General features: G+C 34.3%; 1 protein-coding gene across 1 annotated transcript in view; it reads left to right on the top strand.

The window, feature by feature from the left end:
* LRP1B (LDL receptor related protein 1B) overlaps positions 1–24,790 on the top strand; it is a 471,012-nt gene that overhangs the window by 269,121 nt on the left and 177,101 nt on the right. Inside the window, exons 31-39 of the mRNA XM_027793849.2 lie at positions 1,200–1,340; positions 3,458–3,583; positions 5,470–5,601; positions 13,465–13,599; positions 14,010–14,139; positions 19,062–19,188; positions 19,344–19,495; positions 19,787–19,911; positions 22,934–23,305. Of these exons, the coding sequence (XP_027649650.2) occupies positions 1,200–1,340; positions 3,458–3,583; positions 5,470–5,601; positions 13,465–13,599; positions 14,010–14,139; positions 19,062–19,188; positions 19,344–19,495; positions 19,787–19,911; positions 22,934–23,305 (1,440 nt within the window). The remainder of the gene's footprint in view (positions 1–1,199; positions 1,341–3,457; positions 3,584–5,469; positions 5,602–13,464; positions 13,600–14,009; positions 14,140–19,061; positions 19,189–19,343; positions 19,496–19,786; positions 19,912–22,933; positions 23,306–24,790) is intronic.

Below are 24,790 nucleotides of genomic sequence, written 5' to 3'. Positions count from 1 at the left end.
ATTATATACCTTAAATTTATAAGTCATTAACACTGAGGCATCTTACTAGCTTTCGCTAGATGAATGAAAGACTTGCAAACTCTTTAATTGGAGAGGCTTTCACTAGTTCTAGCGGGTTATGAGTCAAAGTCTCAAAATGACAGACTGATAAGACTGGTAAGTGTTGTATATTTCTGAACAAAACTGAAGTAATCCCTAGTGTTGACATTTAAATTATGTTAATGTGGCTTAAAAAAGAACATTTTCCTGAAGTGATGTAAGTGAAATGAAGGAGACAGTATACATCTCATGTATACCTTTCAGTTTCTTGAGATTTCTTTTAAACTTCTTGCCTTCGTACACTCTTATTTAAATTCTTGTGAAGATTATCTTAACATGAATACTGATGTTTGTATCTTTATTTCTTTTTTAATTAAATTTTACATTCCACATTAACCAATATGTCCACAGCAATATGATCAAACTCAGTTATTCTATCCTGTCACTTAGTATCCTCTCTGCATTTAAGTGAAATCTTCATGACTGAAGTCACCTGAAATCCTACACTTGAAAAATGCGTTGCATGTACTGTAGATGTGCATCAAGTGAGAATTCTGTCATAAATTTTTGACAAGTCATTCCTACTATAATTCAAGTATTCTGCATGTGTGGATCGATGAAGGATGGTTTGATGTTTTATGCTAGTATGTACATAGCATGTCTCATTTTTTCTATTATTTTAAAATGTTGTGTAAATTATGATGAAAAAGTTGCTATCAATGTAAGTTGGTAATTTCAATAATTCATTTAAGACCATAACTTCTTAATTATTTTTATGGTAATTGTCATGCTTCTTCATTTGAATACTCCAGACAAGTAATGTAAACCTGGAACGAGAGTTCCTGTCATCTCTGTGTACATAATGAATGAATATAACAAAGTTTGAGAATAAACCCTTTGTTGTAGTAGTACATGATCTGTGAATAAAGTTCTCTAACTTTCAGTTAATTTGGGCATAATACAGTTTTTACACCTAAGAAGAAAATCTACAAGTCCAAAATTTCTGGTTTTAAAATAAAGGAACTGACTTTATTCTTTGAGCAGTTTTCCTTAAAATTGATCTGAGAATTAACCTCAAAAGCTTTTTCCCCACCTTGGGTTTCAATTCTATATAATTTTTTAATGATCCTCTTAATTTTTGAAAATTGAAAATTTTACAGATAAAAAGCTTTGGTGGGCGGACCAGAATTTAGCTCAGATTGGTACCTGTAGCAAAAAAGATGGAAGAAACCCAACTGTCCTGCGAAACAAGACTTCAGGTGTTGTACATATGAAAGTGTATGATAAAGCAGCCCAGCAAGGTATGTTAAAGTTTAAGCATGTTTAACCAGCTCTTAGACTGCATCTATTTAATTGTAATTCAGTGTAAAATACTATAAAATATTTTATTATTGAATATATTATGGTATAGAGTAGGATAATTGATCTGGCATATCTGCTGGATGTATTTTAATTTATCAGGTGTTCTCTGAAGTTTACAGTATTGTGAAGTTTGAAGTCCTTTCAGAGAATCTAAGTTTAAAATTTTCAATTAAAAAATATCAGTTAGTGTGCACTTGCTCTCTAATTAGTGAATTTTTTAGTATTATGAGAGAATTCATTAATAGTTTTCATTATCAATTTGTTTTAAGACAGTTTAATTCATCAAAATTGACAGAGTGACAGCAGTATGAATCAAAAGTGAGACAACAGGAAGAGGCAGGAATATTGCTAATACTGCTAAAACTTAGTTAACAAAGTGGGAGCTAAGATAATATGAAAAAGTGTAATATGGGGTCATGCACACAGTTTTACAAATTTGGAGATCAGAGATGGAAACATTTGAGAGATTACTTCTGATTCCATCTGCTGAAAGTGTTAAGGATTTTATCTACATGAAACAAATTATTTCATTTTGTGGAGAAGTTACCAAAAGAGCACGGGATTGTTTAATACAATAAGTAGTCTTTGCATAGAATACATTAATTCAGTTCCATATTGAGCACTTCTGGGAACACTTGCCATGTTACCTAATCTAGGAAACACCAAAGGTGCTTCTCCAGCCTGGTGCTTAGTTTTAAATGTGGTGGAACAGTAAGTAATAAAAATTAAGGCCTTCAGTACTGTTTCTATCATTTTAAACTGCTTGAACTCCCTACTACGGAGACATACAGTTAGCTTCATGAGTACCCAAATGGTAGCAGTGTCTGGTGTCTGTGGCACTAATATGCATCTTACATTGCACAAAAGTAAAAAAATAAAAAAAATAAAGAAAATGTTCTTTTTCTACTACTGAACTTTAACTGTAATTTCAGTGTGTCGTGAAACGTCACCTTAGTGATCTGTATTTTTACAGAGAACAATGTTGAGGTTTGGGATATAAGACTGAAACACTGTAGATGGAATTCAGCTTTATGCTTGCAGGGGTTTTTTAATGAATCTTTGCATATTTTGTGTGCTTCTTGCATTTCATTAAATGAAGGTGACGTGAGAGCAGACATGATGTGAGGACAATTACAAATTTTACTGTATCCAAACCTGGTGTCCTAGATTTTTTTATTTTTTTAACTATACAGTTTGTCTGCTTGTCTGAGGATACCTAAGAATTTGAAACCTCATCTGTCTTTTCCATTTGTATGGTTGGATCGTTAGAAAACATATATGAGTTCAGATGGAAAAAATACTTTCTACTTCAAAATTAGGAATGCAGAGATAAATGTGACTAGTGCTCTGATTCATATGGGCTTGGTAACTTGTAATCAGCTCATTCCTCTCATGCCTTAGTAGACTTAGGTGTTTCTTCATGAAGCTTCAAATTTCTGAGCTGCGTTTATTGTACTGTGTATAATTTGTGGTTTAAATGTCATTAAAAATGTTCATCTATTATTTAAAAGTAAATATTATTGTAATTAAGAAGGAGGATCATAGATCTGTGAGATCACGTTGGAGTGTATCTTAAATATACTAAAACAAACGGTCCATGAAGATAATGAGGTTAATACAACATTTGATGAATGGATACAATATAATCAGTGATTTGCTCATGGTCTAGATTGAGGTACACCTTCTAGGCTCATGTCAGTAAGATTTCATCATCATTACTCCAGATTTAATATACTATTTTCAGTTTTATCATATGATTTTACTTTAAAATAAGCAAATTCTTCTTCAGAAAATAGAGTTATTTTAAAAAATAGAGTAAAAAACACCACTGTTCTGAGCGTGCAGATAAAATACTGTAAGACTGAAGCATGGAAGAATATATGCATAGTAGCATAGCCTGAAATATTTGATGCATATCTCAATTTTTCAGAGAAGTTATCTGAAAAAAATTTGGGTTTGGTAATACTAAAAAAAATTGATGCAAACACTCAGTTTTAGTCAGGATTTCACTGTTCAATTTTTTTTTTCCTCTGCCTCTTTTCTTATCATGGAATAGGTAGCAATTCCTGTCAGTTAAACAATGGTGGATGCTCCCAGCTTTGTTTACCAACATCAGAAACCACCAGGACTTGTATGTGTACAGTAGGCTACAACCTTCAAAAAAACCGCATGGCATGCAAAGGTAAAATGGCTTTCAGGATTTATTCTAACTTCAATTTTATGGGAAGACCATAATGAGTAAATAAACTTTATTAATTTCAAATTGAATAACTATACTTAATATGCTTGATCAAAGCAGTAACAGTGAAATGTCTGTCATGGTTAGGACAGCATTTAAATTTAGCTTTTAATTTCTTTCTTTTGTTCTGCGTAGATCTTTCTGGAAACTGAGAAATACTTTTTAATTTCTTCTAAAAATGTAGGCAGAAAATCAGACCATCTGAGCCATCATCAAGAGCAGTACATATTTGTTCAAGGTCATGGAGCTTATTTTTAAACTAAATTATAGGCTACAGTATCTGTAAGGTTGGGTATCTCATCCTATTGCATTGCTCTTAATATAAAGTAAGACCTGACTATTTATTTATTTATTTATATATATATAAATCTTTTGCCTATTTGAGGAGGAGAAAGTCAAAACATAGCTTACACCCAGTGTCTTACATTTTGCTCGAATAATACAAAACAGCCTTATGGTCAACATGCCTTACTGTTCTATATATTTAGTGTTATTTATTCCTATGAAGGATTGCTACCTCATCTAGTTAATAGTAGTGTATACATGGAGGCAGCATTAAGCAACGTAAAAGTGGCTTTTCTACTTCTTTACTGCTTTTCCTATGTGACAATAACATGATCGTAACGTTTTTTTATTCCTTTTTAAAGTAGTATTTTTACTTTTACAGTTTTTCGTAACATTCACTTGTGGGTAATGTTAAAACTGGTGCGTGCTTTTTATTTGAAGTGTATTCCTCCTTTACGTCTAGATATGCTGCTTTCTAGATCATAACATCTTTTTATGATTAAATTTCACTTCAATTAAGAAGAGGTCGTGAGTCAAAAACATTTTTATTCTGTCTTGAAAATTCATGGATTAAAAACTGACAAGCACTGTCCTGTACATATGTACTTGTTCAGTATTCTTCTTTTTTATTTGCTAGCTAATTTCTTCTTCCTGTGAAAAAAAAAATTGTGATTCTCTACCTGAAACTTTTTAGTCCACATTCTTATTGTCTTCTGCTGGCTGGCTTTTTACACAGAAATAAATTTTCAAAGAATTGGCATGAAGAGAAAGGAACTAATTTATGTATGGTAGTTAAAATTCTTTAATAATATGAGTTATGTATCCTAATGCTGCATAATTTCCTCTTAACTTAAGAATGTTCTGATACATGAACAGATAAGGGCAACGAAGTATTTGTTCCAATTTTGGTTGTCAACAACTAGGTGTGATTCATCTGAACTTGGAATGACTACGTAACAAGACCTCTGCGCAGCAGAATTTCTTCCTACTTAACAGAAATAGGTGCACGTGGAGTGTGATTAATCCAACATGAAAACAGACACTTAAAATGCAGCAACTGCATTGCTCACTAAAACTATGTATTTCTGTCCGTTTTCTGTAACGGAAGTGTTCATGACTAAATGATGTGAGATGAATCCCATGCCTCAAAAGACAGTTTACAGTCTTGAGTCCTCTTTCTACACAAGTTCTTTCAAATAGCCTCTTGCTGAACATGTACAGGAGTTGCAGATGTAAATAGAGAATATTCTTAAACTTCTCATAATTCAAAAACATTTTCTACTCGTTTTATTTTCATTATTCCTAATTACACTAAGTATAAGGTGATGCTTGAAATGGACAGTGTTTCCGTTCTCTTTATAAGCCTGCATTTATTATTTAATTAGAAATACACCATAATAATATATGGATGTTTTTTCAAAGAGATGGAGTTTTCATTGCTGAAAACTATGGCGCAGTTTTGGAGAGCTGTCTAGTGCTTGTTACTTCCTCAAGTCTTGTTAATCAGGAAGGTGCTCTAATTGGTTATTTTATTTTTCCTATAGGTATTGAATCATTTCTTATGTATTCTGTTCATGAAGGAGTCAGAGGGATTCCTCTTGATCCAAATGATAAAATGGATGCTTTAATGCCTGTATCTGGAACTTCATTTGCTGTGGGCATAGATTTCCATGCAGGTAAGTATTATGTATAGTTTATTGTATGTATCGTAAATATTGTATACTATTCTTGCAAATGAAATCAACCCCCAGTTTTCAAACCTTCTGCGTAATTAAAACTATATTTAAAGAAATTAAAGTTGATTGGTTGTTACAGTGTTAACCACTAGCAATTATTATTTACAGAAAATAGAAAGCCATCTATTATGTACATGTAGTTTTTCAGAGGAGGCATCATGGAGAACTTGAACAGGAAACTGGTGGTTTTACAGAAACTGATCATAAATCTGTAGGAGAGCAGGTTTCATTAGTTCCTCTTTCATAGAAAAAAAAGTTTGTTCCTGTCATGACACTTTTTCTACTGAATTTTTTGTCCTATGTATAGTACCTAGCAGGTGGTTTTGACAGCTGAGTGGGATAGTTTTATTTCTGTCCAGTAAACCTCAGCCACTTCACTGCAGGATACAAGTCAACTGTGTCTGTTACTTCTTTTTAGAAGTGGATGCTCTAACAGCCTGCAAGAACAGGCATTTCTATCTTGAGTACACTCCATTCCTTTCCACTGCAGTGTATAAATAGGAATCAGATTTTTGTTTGGCCTCACAAATTTCATATGAAATTAGGAGGTTTCTGTTTTGCATGTATGTGAAAAACAGGACAAAACCTAATGATTAGATCCTGTGTGGTGGGTTGACCTTGGCTGGATGCCAGGTTCCCACCAAGCCTCTCTATCATTTACCTTCTCAGCAGAACAGGGAGGGGAGAAGATGGAAAACCCCCATAACTTGTGGGTCTAGGTAAAGGCAGTTTAATGAAGCAACAGAAAAAGCCATGTGCATGGAAGTGAAGGAAAACAAAAGATGTTATTCTCTACTTTGCATCAGCAGACAATATTCGGCCACTTCCCAGGAAGCAGGGCTCTGGAAGACAAATGTAAATAACAAATGCTCCCACGTTCCTCCTTTCTCTTAGCTTTCAGAACTGAGAAGACATCATGTGGTATGGAATATCCCGATGGTCACTTTGGGTCAGCTGTCCTGGCTATGTCCCCTCCCAAGATCTTGCCCACCCCCAGCCTGCTGGTGGGGGCAGGGGGTCATATTTGAGAGAGCCTTGGTGCTGTGCGAGCACTGCTCAGCAGCACTCAAACCCTGCTGGGGTATCGCCACCTTTCTAGCTGCCAGTATAAGTAGAGCACTGTGAGGGCTGCTATGGGGCTCAGCCAGAGCCAATACATCCAGAAAAGTAACTGGATACATCTGCCACTGGTACTAAAAGGTGTCTGAGTATCTTCGGGGTCATTTGGAATTTTTTGGTTAGTTTAAAGAAAGTAAGAAATCTGTGACCAATAGTGACCTGAAAACATGTTGTTATCTCTATATTTTTAACCCATTGTCTCTTTCACCAGCCTTCCTTCTAAACTGATATTCTTATAAGCTTTTCTGTTACCCATTTGGTTTACAAATGAGCAGTTTAGAAATAAAATTTTAAGTTACCTATGTTATATACATACAGACATTGGCTTTCTGAAGCATACAATTATTTTGTCATACTCCATTGTCTGTCATTTTGAAACAAATTCTGCCTGTAATTCAGCATTGGAGATCTTAAGTTTTTGCTTAAGTGTATGTTTATATATGCCTTCATATTAAAAACAGACCTTTTTCTGCTAGTTCTGTTTGACTTCATCACACAGACATCACTAATCTTTTGTTAAGAGGTTAGGAGTTACATTAGTTAACATCTTCTCTCCTTTTGGCCTGCCTTCTCCACTGATGCTCTTGTACCTTGTCATGGTTTAACCCCAGCTAGCAGCTAGGTACCACACAGCTGCTCGCTCAGTCACTGTGTCCCCCACACCGAGTGATGGGGAAGAGAATTGGGAAGGAATGTAAAACTCAAGAGTGGAGATAAGAACAATTTAATAATTAAAATAAAATAAAATTTGAAAAAAAGATAATAGTAATAATAATGGTAAGAACAACTATAATGAAAAGGAGGGGGAAGGGGAGATGAATGCAATCCAAAGGGAAGTGAGAAAAGAAAACAAGTGATGCACAATATAATTGCTGGCCACCCACTGACTGATGGGACACCTGAGCAGTGACCAGCAGGCCCTGACCAACTACCCCCAGCTTACATACTCAGCATGATGTTCAATGGTAATGAATATCCCTCTGGCTAGTTCATGTCACCTGTCCTGGCTGTGTCCTCTCCCAATTTCTTGTGCCCCTCCAGCCTTCTCCCTGGCAGGGCCCGAGAAGGGAAACGTCCTCGACTGAGTATAAACATTGCCTAGGAACAACTAAAAAGATCCGTTACCGACATTGTTTTCACACCAAATCCAAAACACAGCACTGCACCAACTAAGAAGAAAATTAACTCTATCCCAGCTGAAACCAGGACATGTGTCTGCTCTGCCTTGCAAAATTCTGAGTTCACGCAACATTTTACAGTGCCCTCATACTTGCATGTTTTCGCAGTGACAGCTTATATATATTTGTAGTGACAGCTAATGTTCAGAGCTTTCGTTATATCATAGCTATAGTTCAGTCACAGTCTACTGAGACAAAAAATCACTTAAAAGCGAGTGCCTTTGTACACATATCTTAGGTGAGAAAGACAATGATACAGCTGATTTCGTCTATTCCTGGAAACACATAGGATGACAGAGAAGTGGTAGCTGCACGTGTTTGTGACAGAGTACTAAGACAACGCAATTGGTTTTCCAGGGATTGTATTTTTTATTATGGTATACTTAACCTTAAAAAAATATAATTTATGATATGTAATACAGAAATCTGAAATTTGACCTTTGCATTCTAAAATACTGATACTAGGATTTTGTTAGGGATTTTTCATCTAGTGTTTTCTTTGGGTTTGGGATTTTTGGTTTTTGTTGGTTTTTTTTTTAGCAGAGCCTACTTATAGGATATGCTAGCTCCTTCTTTAAAGATGTTTGGTTTTAGTGTGACTTCACTAGTCAATATCAAATTAATATTTTGGAAGAATAAGATGCATGTACTGATTTTTACCTTTTTGGAAAAATGAGATTTGAGGAAGGATGAAATTGAGGTTTGCCAGCTTGCGTGATAATCAGTTACAGCACAAGAAACATGAGTAGGATTGACAATGACAAATGCATTGCTAAACATGAATGTAAATCATCTCTAGCAGTGAAATCACAAGGGGATACTGTGTTATAAAAAGTTACGATACAGGTTTCAACTACATTTCAGCTTAAGCAATTGTTTTTTCTCAATTTTATACCCTACCTTGAATTTTCTGAATTCATTCCTAAAACCTTTGCTCATCAAATAAGATTCAGAGGGGAAAATGGAGGTACTTTCAGTTTTTATTTTGAGGTTTTTTAATTATTGACTATTGCTTGCATTTCATTCTTAATTGTGAAACTTTCCCAAATTTTGATCTACTGTCAGTAATGTTTAGGTATGCAAAGTGGCTAAATTACAGTATAGTGCATTATAGTTAAAAGACTTAGGCAATATTTTTTGCAGACATGAAAGACCTAAGATAAATACACCTTTTATCTCCCTGAGTCTTGGTACTTCAAACTTTTCATTAAAGAACAACAAGAGTAATTTTGTCCTTTAGAATTTTTCAGAAGTCATTGGGAAGTGGGGTTGCCAGTGTTGTTTAAGATACAGGTTTATAACATTGAGTGTGATCCTAGTAGCCTTTCATTTTGGTATTGTTAAAGGTAATCACATTGATTCTGAAGCTGCAGAAGACTTTTTGCTAGTATGTCAGTCAAATACTCACTGTTTTTTTCCTCTTAAAATTGTTCCAGGAAGCTCACCATTCTTTTTACCTTAACATCTGGTTTGCATTTGTTGAAGTCATTATTTCAAATGGTGGGAGGTACTGTGTGCTTAAGTGTGGTCTGGTTGGAGGAGAATCTGCGTGGCAGAGAAACACTACTGTATTTGAGGCGTTAAGGGCATTTTAAGTATTGAAGAAACGAGAACATTGTGTTTAGTGATGGGTAGAACTATGTCTGTAAGAAAGAGATTATGTTCATCAGGAGACACTACCTTAACTCCTGCTGACTTGGAGGGCACAAACTACTTAATGAGGAGTAACATTTCTGTCTAAAGTACGATACAGAGCAGTAACATTAATGTTTTCATTAATAACAAAAAGCCTCCATAAAGGTGGGCTGATAGTTAAAATTGTTGATATTTTTGAAATAATACAGTGTTATTGCTGAGCTCCTTTCAGTTCTGCAGCAGTTAATCTCAGAAACAGTTTAAGATTTGCAAGATTTTGTCTCAGTGAAAAGCAGAGTCTTCCCAGTCCCTCACTGAGTTTTGCTGAACTTAATGGGAGCTGGGAACCCAGAGGTGTTCTGTCACATTTTTCCACGCTTCCGTCTCAATTGTCTGTCCCACTCATGCTATCATTATTCCTCCAGGTGTTTGTATCTGTGGTGTACGTAAAGGTATGTATAGGTGGGAGGAGAATAGATTTTACTCTCTTTGTCAAAATAAGCATTTTGAACATTTACAGACTAAGAGTTAATATTCAGCAAATACTTCATATGTTGAATTTTGAGTTACAGGATTTTACTGGCAAAATACTAATGCATTAAATTGCATTAATTTTCAGGGATAAGCTGCCTGCAGACTGTAGGCATCAATGTGAGGCCATGTTTACTAATACTTGCCACTTATTAAAATGTTTGCAGAAGCTGCATGAAGCTGCAGACAGTTGTTTCTCATTTTGTGGTGACTGTTGCGTCCAGGTAGTAGTTCTCTTCGGATTCCAGCAATAGAATAGCTACTGAAAGCACCAAATTGAGTATAGGCCTTCTTTCCATCTATTTGAAGCCAGAACTGACTTCAGGAACCAGATGCTGAAGGGAGTTTCCATCTCCGTGTCATTTTCAGAAGTAATTAGGAAAGCAAAACAGGTTTGTGCGATTACGGTATTAATAGTGCTACCTGACAGAGACAGCACTGACACACAGATCTGTGAAAATGTCACCCACTTTTTTAAGTGAACAGACTACAACAAAATAAAGGCCAGTTGCTTAATCTGAATTCGTGTTGGCTTCTTCTGCATGGCATGCATCTTCAGTGGTTGAGTCTTACTGAGAATGTTACTCCATGTTTTATTGAGATACAGAGAACTTTGTTTATTAATAGAAAGGAACCCATAAAAATTGCCGTATCCATAAAATCAAGGGTGTTTGTCGTTTGGATCATAGCATCTGTATCCAAGTGCGAACCAAAATTCAGCAAATTTGTATTTGAAACCCAGAGGGATCTTTATTAGTTTGTTGACAACAAATTCCTTGGCTACTTTCACACAGTACAGGAAAAGAGTATAGTATGCTCTCTCTGTATATAGCTGTGTTTAATGAAGATTTAATTCAGGATACAAAATTTTGGCAAGTAAGACAGAAGACTGTAAAAGAATATCATTTTAAGGAAGTGATGTGTTAGCTGAGGTTTAGTATCAGCGTATGGTTGGGTAATTATTATCTTTGCATACTCAAGCTGTTATCATTTACTATTAAGGATACTTTCTAGAAGCGGTGAACTGCATGTACTTTGTGGACCTCCTCCAATACAGAAAATATTACTTGAGTTTCCCTGGTTAGTTCCAGTCTCAAAACTACTTACATAATTTTTGTTTGTAGAACCAATATATTCTGCTTTAAAATGCTGATCATTTTACAGGAACACTACCAATTAAATAAAAATCCAATCTGGCAGATGTTAAAACCACACTTCCTGTAATATTTATCTTGGAAATGTGTTTTCCTTGATTATTGGGAAGTATTTTTGTATCTCTTGAAGTTATATCTGCGCATCTCCATGATTTTCTATGTCCTCACCATTCATGTTTGTACATGTATGTAACTATTAGTTACTTTCTACCTATTTACATTCAGGTCAGATATATTGTGTATTAAGGAAATGTTGATCATTAGCAAAACAAAGCCGTTTCATAAAATACTGCATTTTACAGGAAGTAAATAAGTAATTTAGATAGACTTTTAATGGCTGTTTTGTGTAATTATATATTTTAAAGAGAGAGACAGGGTTTTTTTTAAAAAAAAATGGTTTTATCTCTTTAATATGTGACTATCTGGAAGCAAATCCAGGTAATTCAGTTGTTTGAATTTTTTGATTACTGAAAACTACTACTTTCAGATGACAAGACTACCAAATCATTTCTGCTATATACATTAAGATTCAGTCATGGAAGTTAAACCACAGAGATCTCTTGTTTCTTACAACAGTTTCTAAGCTGTTATGTGGATTCTTGCTCACATGGCTGACTTAAATAGTCATAGCATGAATACAAAATGGTTTATTTTTATGGAGATGAATTAGAGTGGAATATGAAATACATAAAATTCACTTATAGAATGTCTTATCCAGTTGGTAAACATAATAGATATTTTCAGATGAGACTTTTTAGTAATTTTGTATATCTTGTATTCCACTGAAGGGTGTTCAGCATACACTTGCACACAATTGTAGATCAGTATCTTATTGTTGAATGTATATGCAGCTAGTATTAATATCCATCTAGTTCTTGTACTTATTTGAAATAAGTAGCACAATACATGGCTCCCATATGTGATAATCAATCTATATATTAGAGGTACTTGAAGTAAGAATTTGTCATTTGGCTAGGGTTCTTGAGCATACAAAACTGGTTTGGTCTATAAATTGAGTTGTCTGCGTAAGTTTTGTTTTTTCTTTTATACATACATACATATATATATATTTACACACACACACACTTCTATGTGTATATATATGTATATATATATATTTATATATCTATGAATATGTATAGTATATAAATAAGCAACACACACTCTCTCACTCTTTCAGAATTTGAAGCAGATATATAAAGTGTGGAAAAAAAAAGAAGGAACAAATATAGTTTATCTCCAAGCAATGTCTTTCCCAGGCAAAACAGCCCACTGGGGAGGTCCCCAGCTGATGACTTTGAAACCAGAATGTGGGTTGCAGAATATCTGCATTGTTAACTCAGAGCTCTGTCAATGGAAATACTTATAATTCTGCTTGAGGGTCAACAGTTTGTTTGCCCCATCTCCTTATTAAGGGTACTTTGTAGCAACAGAAAGAAATGCATGTCTGTGCTTTGGCCACTCCACATTGCCAGCCTGGCTGACAAGTTTAAATGGTCAGTGAAAATAGGTTTGTACTCTTAAGACTACATAATGGTCCCTCTCTTACACCTTATATGCAGAATGGCAGGGAAGACAGCTGAAATGCCTTAAAGCACCAAAAAAGACTCACTGAAAGCTGTCAGGACATTTAAAATAAAAGATTAATTGTGGTTACAGTAAATTCTTTATTTTCAGTGTATCATTCTCAAATGCAACATTTTTTTTTCTAGTTAATATTGTATACTGCCAAAAATCAATCTGTATGATTACTGAAGGAAAAGACTGTAAAGGCAGTTTTACACTGCGTTTTTTCAGACTCCTGAGTATTTTGGAATGGGGGGTTAATAAACAAAATGATATGTTTTTCAAACATTATCCTATTAGAAAAAAAAAGAAAAAAGACAGCATATTTATTGTGAGTTTTAACAATGGTAGTAGCTTCCACCTGTTGTTATATCCCTGTTCTGTTCTATGTGCAGTACTAAACAACCAGCAGAAAACCTGGACTTCTGATATAATCATTTTAAATAAAATTCAAAAAGGAAAAAGAATGAGTAATTAAAGATGATAGTTTTGATACCATTCTTTTGTTTAATCTAAGGTTATTAATAAAATTATAATTGACAGTTTTTACAGTTACTGATGTGGATACTTGGACTGAAGTAACTGAATTAGTCTCAGAATCCTTGCTATGTATTTTATAGGAAATGATACAATCTATTGGACAGACATGGGTTTCAACAAAATTAGCAGATCTAAACGAGACCAAACATGGAAAGAAGACATTGTTACAAATGGTTTGGGAAGAGTTGAAGGCATTGCAGTGGACTGGATAGCAGGTAGGTCTTCACCTACTTCAGGACTTGTCATGATTTCTCCCAGTACACTCTTGTATCTTCAGCTCAAGATGAACTTGATTTGCTTTCATCGCTAATTTCTAATATTCTAAATGACTGGATATTTTTCTTTGAAGATACAACCACTTGTTTTTGTAGTGTTACTACAGACAGAAAAAATACTTAAATATCTTGGATGCTATTTATTAGATGAGCAGTCTCAACTGGGACAACCACAAATACAAGTGTATACTTTAAAATGAAAGGCTGAGTAAGCCTTAAAATTGCAAATAAAAGACACATATAATTAAAATAAAGCAGTTAGTTTCTGGTCCTAACTTAAGCACTTAAGATTTAAACACTTTTCAAGTAGTCTTTTCTTTTTCCAGTAACTTAAATGTATTTTTTCCTAGGTAACATATATTGGACGGATCATGGCTTCAACTTAATAGAAGTTGCCAGGCTCAATGGCTCATTCCGATATGTTATTATATCCCAGGGTTTGGACCAGCCAAGATCTATTGCGGTACACCCAGAAAAAGGGTAACATGTCCATGGCTACTTGCATTTCTTTTAAAGTTTGCATGCTAGCGTTGAAGCTCTTAGATAGGTCAATCAAGGCCATTGTTCTAATGGATAAGCAGTTAAAACCAAAATGTATCGTATTGGAAACTATTGTACTGTCACTAAGCATGGGTGGAAAGAACTGTTGTTCTTGTCATATGTTGAGTTTTTTCATTGGTCTCTGTATGCATGACATACCGTACTTTCTTTGCAAAACAGTTTTCATTTTCTAAGGCATCGTTTCAACCAAAATTTAGACATTGCTTGGAAGCATGCTTAAATCTGTTCTTAAATTTCCAGCAGATCCGAGGAAGTGACATTAGCTAATGAAGACCTCAATGTCATGATGAAATTGTAGAAAACTGTGATCCTTGGTAGTTATAAAACCTAGTATCGTGTAATATCCCACTACAACAACCAAGGAGATTGCCCAAGGTAGCTGAAAGTAATGTGAGATGAAGCGTGTGGGGAAGAGGAAGGGTTGTCAAAAATAACATCTGTATTTGTTCAACTGTTTGTTGAGAGTAGGGACTACACTGCAGCATTAACAGAAAGAGAGAATGTTCTGTCACTTTCCAGCTCCAAAATGATTATTAGCAGCGCTACATGTAAAACTGAAGCAGTAAATTGTGCGAGGAATTCCCATCTTTTTTTATCCATGGGAACAGGAAATATACTTTCTCAGGAAAAAGCATATATTCAAGACTTAGTTGATTTAACTGCTACACTTGCCCTGCTAAAACTGAAGCAGTAAACAGTGTGTATCAAAATCTTGATGAAGAATGCGAGCAACTAACTGCCCCCAAGCCCAGAGATGACACTGTAGCTCATTTTGCCCAGATTCAATCAAATCAGCAGCTCAGTATTTTCAGGAAAGCAGTCTCTACCCAGAGGAGTTTGCAGCCATAGTGATGAAGATTTCTGACTTCTCACTGAGGCCAGATTGATACAGTGGTGCAAAGTGTCGTTTTGGATCTTTGCCATGATTTGTTCTAGGAGGATTTAGACTTGGATATCTGTGTATTTTGCAGACCAGAGCATTGCAACAATGTATCGAAGAATGAAGGTGAATGCAGTAACTGGTTTTATTTTCCACATAATGTGATAGCTTTTGCCACAAATCATTACAGCTGTGTTCATATAGCACCACTGGTTGCTTGGCAGTATCTGCTCACAGTTTAGGATTAATACTGTTCTTCAGAGTAGGATCTTCTTCAGATCCTAGTCAGGTTCTGGCTGAACTAGTAATTATATTTTTGTCTTTAATGTACCAGAATAGCATTTTGTTAGAAAAAAAATAAAAATAACAAAAAACTTTTAAAGGTAAGTACACAAAAGCCTAATAAAGTTCTTCTGGCCAGAAGGGTAGACCAAGTTTCTTCCAAATGATGGTTAATTTGCAGTGTAATTTTCCTCAACATGCATGCAGTGTGTTTGGTGTACACATACACAAATAGGTTTTCACCCCTTACGTGAAAGGAAGGGAAAAGCTCCCATGCAGTCCATGAGGACTAGGTGCAGCAGATGGAGTTTCTCTGGACAATACTTAAATATTAAAATGATACGGATTATATAAATAAAATCCATTGTTTTCAACTAGAAATGGTAAAAAGTATAGTGAACACTTCTGCAGTATTTGGAGAGGAAGATGGGTTGTAGCTGAGATCCAGCATTTAACAGTTGCTATAGGGAAAAGTAAATGCAGAACCCTTGACAGAATATTTCCTATTGATAGGAAAGTTGCTTTTTTACTAAAGTGTGCGGTTTTTTATTTTAATGACAATATTTTCACACCATGCTTTCTCACTCAACGGTTCGTAGTTTTACTTTACCAAAATGTTAAGTATGCACATATTCAGATGAAGTAATAGCCAGTAATATTAACAAAATTATTTAAAAAGAAACAGTTCCTGTTTTTAAGTTAATGGATATTTAGAGATGTGATGGAACCATCATCTTAGACCTTAGAATAGGATAGGTTAATGCCACCAAAAAGCAGTAATTAATACCATGTAGGTAAAATGTAATTTGGAGGTTAAATTATTGCAGTTGAAACAATAAAACAGTAAAGAAAAGAAATAATAACTGTAGAAATGAACTCGCTTGTGAAACATTCCTTAGATGTCTTAATCTTGTTGAGTTTTATAGTTAGTTTTGGATGCATTTAGAATGCTTGAGAAAACATAGGAGCTTGAGAGGACCACAAATTAGTAATTGAATAGAATGGTGTATCTTCTGTGAAGGTAGGTTAGCATCACATATCTCTCTAATATTGTGCCGCAAAATGATATCTTGAGGTGTCTCCAGTCCAAGTTACTTCAGAAGGATAGCGATGTTTTGCTAGTGAAGTACATGGTATACCTTTCTATGGGAAGATTAAGACTTTTTCACCCTCTGTGTTATTGCCGTATCTCTTTCCCTTTATGAGGCAAAACTTTCAAAGGTATTCCTCCCCCCCCCTTCCCCTGACTTCACATTCATTTCTCTTGGAGCTTGAGTTGACAGCTATAAGAATAGAGACGAAAATAGCAGTTATTAGATCTCGTTGAATCTGCCAGTTATACCAAGATGAGAAGCAGCCAGCATTCAGCTGGCTGGTAACATAATTTATTGTTACTAAGGCAAAAGTTAAGAATGTGTAGTCATACAGAGAAGTGCCTTTGTCCCTCATCAGGTATACTTACTCATAAAACATACACTTGGCTGACTTTGTTCCCCACCTCCCCAATGAAATAATAGTTTTCTGATCATGCTCAGAATTGTGATTGAAATATGGAGTTAAGCTCATACTGAAATAATTCTTAGACTTTGAAGATACCTTATTAAAAAAACTTTGGGAATTTAATTTGTGTTTGGGAGGGTTGGGGGTATGGAGTTTAAACTCTGATTTAATTTTTTCCAAAGACATTTTTGTGAGGATTTTAGGCCGGCATCAAATTTCCATTACTTGCATCTCTATGTCAGCTATGTAAATTATATGTTGGATAGTTCTGAAAGAAGTTGATGCAGTTATTCTAGCATTGCAGTATACACACCAAATCTTGTCGGTAGTATATTGCTACCTAAAAAGGTCCAGGAATCAAGTATTTTAGGTGGTAGTTCCCAGACCTTTTAAGAAGATATAGGAAGATCCAGTTTTTCTATACTAGTTAATGGCTCTTTTAATTTATAGATCAATATATTTATAATCATTAATCCCTTAAGGGAGCTTTAATTTGCTTTACATTTTTGGCAGCTATTCAGGGTTTTCTTTGGAGGATTCTGGATTCATTTAACCTGCTAATTATATTTTTTAAGTGTTGGTTTTGGTTTGGTTTTGTTCTTTTTTTTCTTAGAGTAACTGGTCTAAGGAAAGAGCATGAAATGTTTAATTCAAGTATATTGAATGCCTGCCTTTCTGTAGTAATTATTTAGTTGATGTCCTGTGTTAAGAAAGTACCTCTGACTAGACACCTGAAAGCAAGTTCAGTTCTGTTTAGAGGTGCTGTTAGTAATCTGGTCAAAGCTGTATTAAACTTAAGCAGTGATTTTGGATATCCAGCTAGCTAATACCGTCTAGTTTTACATTTTCAAAACATATTTTATATTTAGCTAATGTAGCAGTTCAATTTCCTAATGTATATATAGTTAGTATTCATATTAATGTTTATGTCAAGAAGTACAAAAACAAATTCATTTTCATTATAGCCTGAACGCCCTACAGTTAGAGCCAAAGTAAGGCAGACATTGTTTCAGAAGCTAAATTTTATGAGCTCGTTATAAGATCCATGTTTGTTCTCCTGTGTCCCATTTTTATCCCTCTTTATTTCATGTATCTGCAGTCATGCAATCACATACAGCTATTTAACAACTTTTTGGTATAATAATACTACCCGACTCCGGGGTGGAACTGGTTAGTAAGGCACAGCAGATTTCTGTAACCTTTCAAACCAGACTCAAACATACATTCCACACAGAGAAAACAACAGAGAATGGTTTTATATGTTCTGTTCCCTTTGTGTACAGCATATTACTAAACAATGTTTTAGTGTGCTCTTATGAATATTAGCTATGAAAATTATTCAGGCGATGAGTAATATGCTGGGTCTCTACATTATCTTAGAAAGAAATTTCTTTCTCAGAATACATATATATATATATTTTGTGTGTATGTTATAATGCATTTTAACACAAATATATATACATGCATATATATGTTTGTAGACACATAGACCTTTACTTAAAGCTATTCTGTAGGTTTCTGTTCAGTAAAGGAAGTGCTCTGTATAGATTAACCGGCCTCATTTTGCTATACCTAAAGCAGTAGATTGAGAAGTAGGTCAAGGCAGAAGATCGACCTAGCATCTTATCCCAAAATAATGATGTTACTGTGCCAGTAAGTACACAGTAACATAAAGCTAGAGAAGTAAGATGTAGATTCTTCCCACGAGCATTAGGGAGAGTAGGAAAAATATTTGCTTCCCAATTAAAATCCTTTTGCTCTACCATTTCCCATAATGCTCCTTACTGCTACATATTTAAAACATTTTTAAGTTAGATATCTTGTATTATCACATTTGTTAGTAATTAGATGCCATTTTTTTCTTAATGTGCTTTTATTTTTCAAAGCACAAAGCTGAATTCTTTAAGGAATAGAATTGCATATTGACTGTTCAAATACAGTTTTCAGAATTACTTTATATATATCATTAGCAAAAAATGTCTCAACAAAGTGTTCCATGAAACAGTTATAATACATTTATTTGCTTAAAGTTGTTTAGAGACATGACCTTTACCATGTTTTTCTAAATACGTATTTATTGGTAGTGGTGCATTTTATTTGCAATTGAATTATAGTATTGCATACTTTCAATACTTACTTTGAGGCTAAATTTTAATTGGTAATTTCTACAACATTGCAGATATTTATTTTGGACAGAGTGGGGACAAACTCCTTGCATAGGCAAGGCACACTTAGATGGGTCTGAGAAGGTGGTTCTTGTGAGCCTGGGGATTGCGTGGCCTAACGGGATTTCCATCGATTTTGAGGTTAGTTCCTCTGTCTTCCCATATATGTTAAAGTGTACAGTACTTGTTATGTTTCATTAAAGCCAGCTGGTCTTCCACTTTTAATGTAATCTTAATAACTCTCAATTAAATACTTGGACAAGACTGTTGATATTTCCTTTAAAATTAATCTTTAGGAAAATAGATTATATTGGTGTGATGCTCGTACCGACAAGATAGAAAGAATTGACCTTGAGAGTGGAGGGAATCGGGAGATTGTGCTGTCAGGGAGCAATGTGGATATGTTTTCAGTCGCGGTGTTTGGAGCTTACATCTACTGGTCTGACAGGTAATTTATTTTTCATAAGTATTTGAGTCTCAAAATGTTATTTCAGTGCCAGGTGCTTCACCTTTGTAGGATTAGCCATTCCTTAGCAAGGTCACAGAACGGATCACAGAAACCTCTGCAGTTCCCAAAGAAAGGGTATTTCTGATGCTGGAAGCTAAAGCATATCAGTGTCATAGATGAGAACAGGTTTCTTCACCTTCTCTGAGGTGAACTCTCCACTGCCCTGCAGTCATTTGTTTGGTGTGAATTAGTTGAGGATTGTTGATGAGACATCTTCAACTTTTTTGGCAGAGCACATGCAAATGGCTCTATTAGAAGAGGCCACAAGAATGAGGCCACGGATGCTGTGACCATGAGGACTGGCCTTGGAATAAACCTGAAGGAAGTGAAAGTCTTTAATAGAGCACGAGAGAAAGGTTGGCTGTTCTTAAGGATGCTATTAATTGTTTTAATATCACCTGCTACTTTTTATGTATATTAAAGCATACCAAAAGTTCAGTAATCATTGATTTTATCTCCACTTTTTACTCTTGAAGTATTTTTTTATTCTAAAATTAATGTACTAAAGAAAACATATAGTAAAAAAATTCTACTGAAATTCTTCTGTGAGTTTTAAGGAGAAAATCTAAACCCAAACCACTTCCTATCATTCCAGATGTGGTGGGCTTTATTTTGTTAAAAAAAAAAAAAAAAAAAAAAAAGAAGGTAAAAGTCTTAGGAATGATAGGGACCTTGAACTGTGCTTTAAAGAGCAGTAAACTCTGGCAGTCTCATATTTCTGTTGGAAAGCAAACCAGAATTTTTATTCACAGCTAGAAATTCCAATCTTCTGTGTTTCAAATATATATTTCCTGTAATTACTTGGTTTTCAGTCCTGGTATTTTTGCATGGGAAGAAACTTTGTAAATAATCAGATTTCCTTTATATTCAAATTGTTTAGCAAATTCAAGAGAGAAAAATTATCATTTAATTCCTTTGATTTGTAGTATTGATGGTTAAATTTTATTCTCCACTACCTTTGACCAAGAATACTGTTGCTTTTAGCTGTCTTTTTCCTCCTAAAATTCTGGTTTTGAAGATACTCTGAAAAACTTATTTTAGTGAGCAAAGGTGGTTAGACGTCTACAACAATTAATGATGACTTCCTCAGAACAAACTGCTACCAGGTTATCCAGACAAAATTTTCCATAAATAAATTCAAAAAGAGAGGAAAAAAAAAAGTTGCTGTAACACAAAATAAACTTTTTCATACAAATATTTCTCTGGTGTTGGTAGCGCTCAAAAGTTGATTTAATCACAGCATTACATACTCAAAGATCATGTAAAATAAATCTGCATTTTGAAAGAAAACATATTTAATAAAAACTGTCTTTTTTGGGGTTTTTAATGGGGAATTTTAAATAGTTCTGAAAATTACTTTGCAAAAATATGCATATTAATTTTACTAAGGATTTCTGCATGTAATTTTGGAGGACTGTGGGCATCATATTTTGTGGATAAAAATACATTCCACACAAAAATCTGTTGTTTCTTTTAACTAGGCTAGAAATAGTTAATGTCTGGTTGCTTGGAAGGGTATTGTATTGTAGAATTAGGAAAACAGAACAGTGGGATAAAACAACGCTTCTTTACATGTAATGATTTCTATTGATAGCTTTAAAGACTTGGTCACATTAGGAGTAGAAGAAACGGTTACTGAGGCTAAAAATCTTTTGATGTTAGTTTGAAAAACATAACTGAATGATTTTTTAATACATTTTTCAAATTTTACTAGGGTACAAATGGTTAATGTCTTTAGGAGGGGATGTCAGTGAGCCAGAAGGACAAAAGGGAAAAAAACAGGTGAAAAATGTTTTTGGAATGTTTTTCTATATCACACTATTATATTAATTTTTTTTTAAGTTCATTGAACTAGAAGTAGTTAACACTGTTTTAAAAAAAAATATGCAATTAGCTAGCTTCCTGACCTTCCATTATTAAAACAAACCAATCAACAAATGACCCAAACAAAAAACCAACAACCTGTTCTCATTCTGTTTAATGCTTTTTTTTCAAGCACCTGTTTTACCCTTTGTGATGAGTCAGTCCTGCAGTGCTATTTGCAAGTGGATTCCTATCCTTCAGTGCTATTTTACATCTGTGCAAGGATATGTCCTAACTACACTGGTTTCAGAATTGGCCTTTTTTAAAGATATTTCCAGCTGGTGTACTGTGGAAGCATTGAAATTTTTGAAGAGAGATTTTAGAATCTTCAGAATATTTTTTTGTATTTTCCTTTCTCTTCTCAACCTCTCATCCTTCCAAACAGATATTAACTTTTCTAGCCTAATAAAACTATAAACAATCTTTAAAACAAACCAAATGTAAAAATATATACAGCTAAATCTCCAAATGTTTTTTACATAAGTGTAGAGGAACATGTCTCATGTAGTTTTGCCTAGGAACACAAAATTCAGTGTTTCTAATTTCAAGAGCAGGTTAGCTCTCATCCCCCATTGTTCTTTCCTGAAAATATCTTCAGCTTGAAATGCAGCAGTTAGAAAACGCAAACAGCACCTTCAGACCCTACGTATTTCCCAAAAATTGTTATGGTTTTCTACCTGAAAAAAATCCATTTAAAATGTTTTCTTCTCCTTTTTATGTGGAAAACCTTCAGAAATGGGAAAATTACTCTATTGAAAGAGCTGAGTTGTTATATGGAAAGTGCTGTCAGACACGGAAATTAAATTATCTAAACTAACTGTAATAGTAATTCATACATAGTCCAAAAAAGACTAAGTAAAATAACTCTGAATTATTGACAATTACTGCAATTTTAAATATTGCTTGTAACAAGTGTAGTTAAAGTAATTGAAGTTACTAATTAGACAATGATTTCTTAATGGTATGCATTTGTCAGGGAGTAAGTTTTTAAACCCAGGACTTAAAGTAAATTAGAACAAAACATTAGGAAATGTCTTTATTAAAAACAGGGAACATGATTGACACAGCTTTGTACCTGTCAATATGTACGTTTTCATTTTGATAGAAATTGTCTTAAAACAGTACTGTATGCTGATGGTATCTACATTTGACTGTTTGCCAGTAACAGGTGTTTTAAAAAAAATAAATTTTCAAAGCACTTGAAACAGTCTCTAAGTCTTCAGCTGATTATCGAGGAATAACCCATTTTATAATTTGCTATTAGTAAAATGTGTACTCTTGTGAATTGGAATGGAGGCCTATTTTCTCAGTAATTGTATTCTTTACAATTGTCTTTAGGTTGTGGTTCAAGTTAAATTCTTTACTATTTTAGCCTTTGTTTTACTTGTGAGTATTGTAGAAGGAGTTTAAGGAGAAAGATTCGTAGAACAAATAAAATTACGTTTTTATTTAAGCTAGCTAAGTGTAGTATTATAAAAGATAGATATTTTTAATTTATTTTTTTTTTTATTACAGGTACTAATGTTTGTGCCAAGAATAATGGTGGATGTCATCAGCTTTGCCTTTATCGGGGAAATGCACGGAGAACATGTGCTTGTGCACATGGGTATCTTGCCGAAGATGGAATTACTTGCCTGAGACATGAAGGTTACCTGTTGTACTCCGGAAGGACAATTTTAAAAAGTATACATCTTTCAGATGAAACCAACTTGAATTCACCAGTAAGGCCATATGAAAATCCAGAGTACTTTAAAAATGTGATAGCTCTTGCTTTTGACTACAGTCTGAAAGGAAGAGGTACAAATCGCATATTCTTCAGTGATGCGCACTTCGGAAATATACAAGTTATTAAAGACAACTGGGCTGGCAGAAAAGTACTAATTGAAAGTAAGTAAAAAAATATTTTAAAAATACATATTTTATTTAAATAAACTTTAAATGAAAAGTTGATAATCACTTGATTTTGTAGAGTAAAAAATGTCAATAAAGTTTTACCATACTTAAGCATATAGCATAATTGTTGTATTTTATCCCTATAAGATACATTTAAACATTTTCTTTGAAATTACCAAGTCAAAAGTATTTTATAACAATCCTACGATGGTGTGAAGCATGTTACTAGAAAACAGAAGTGATAATGACACTGCTTAATTTGTATTACCAAGTTTTAAGGAACTTCACTGTTGAAACACCTTGTTGTGTGCAGTGCTTCAAACTGAAAGAAGTCCCCTTACCCCACAAACCTATTGGTTGTTTATTTTTCTATTTAGTGGGACCAAAGTACTGGAAGATGCCTCTGCTGACATAACAATAGTATAAAATATTAGGACCCTGGTCAGTGTGTGCAGTTGAGTCACCCTTTGTGTAGTGAGCCCAAGAAAAGTGACTTGTGCTCAGTGATAATCAGAGGCAAATTCCAGCTTAGAAAATTGTGCAGTTTTACTAGAGACTTATTCAGTAGCTTTGCATGTTTACTATGCCTTCATTCACCACACTAGTGTGTGGTGTTGCGTATGAAACTTGACATGTTTTTAGCCTCTGCATACTTGAAACTCGGCACTGTTACCATGGAATTGCCACCTTTATCATCACCAAAATCTGCAGGACAAAACACAGAACCTATTTTGCAGCTGAGGTCTCAGTGTAATCTTCCAAGGATCTCACACTGATCTTTACCAATGAAGTCTAACACAGTATGTAAAAGGTTATCATGGTTTATCATGGTGAAATTAGAATTCAAGGAAAATCTGATTGTGAACTTGTGAGAAATACATCCTTAATGCTAAGCATGCAAAAATCTGTGCTACAAAAATCTAAATTCTAAAAACTTCTGTGGTCTTTCATTTCTGTTCCAATTAAGTTGTTCTAAAACATAGAGTAAACCTCATTCATCTGTAGTCAGTTTTCAGAAGCATATATGTACTGTGTTTCTTCTCTTTTCTTTTTTGAGTACTGATGGGTTTTTTTGGAGGCTGTAACTCATTTCAGTAACTGTTTTCCAAAATATCTCAAGTGCTGTATATTTTGCTCCTTATGTTGTGGATAATTCTCACTGAATTTCTGATGGTTTATGTTGTGTTGCCCATGGCATTGCTACGTTTAGCTATTTGTTTGGGTCGGTTTAATAAACAGACCAAGGACAGTGATTAGGAAAAATAGAAACACGTTTGATGTGGAAAGTATCACCCTTTGCTGTTGCATGTTAATGGAAATATTTTTAGAAAAGAAGTTAAACAGCTGAAAACTGACAAAGTATTATATTACAACTGACATTGGATAATTGTATCATGTGCCTGTGCACTGTGGTTCTGGGAAAGTATTTGTGGTCATGAAAACTGTTGACACTAATGAATGGAAGAGCATTTCTCAAAT

Source organism: Falco peregrinus, chromosome 8, assembly GCF_023634155.1.
Source record: "Falco peregrinus isolate bFalPer1 chromosome 8, bFalPer1.pri, whole genome shotgun sequence".
NCBI classification, from domain to species: domain Eukaryota; kingdom Metazoa; phylum Chordata; class Aves; order Falconiformes; family Falconidae; genus Falco; species Falco peregrinus.
The sequence above is the reverse complement of the archived record's forward strand: the minus strand, read 5'-3'. Positions and strand labels throughout refer to the sequence as shown.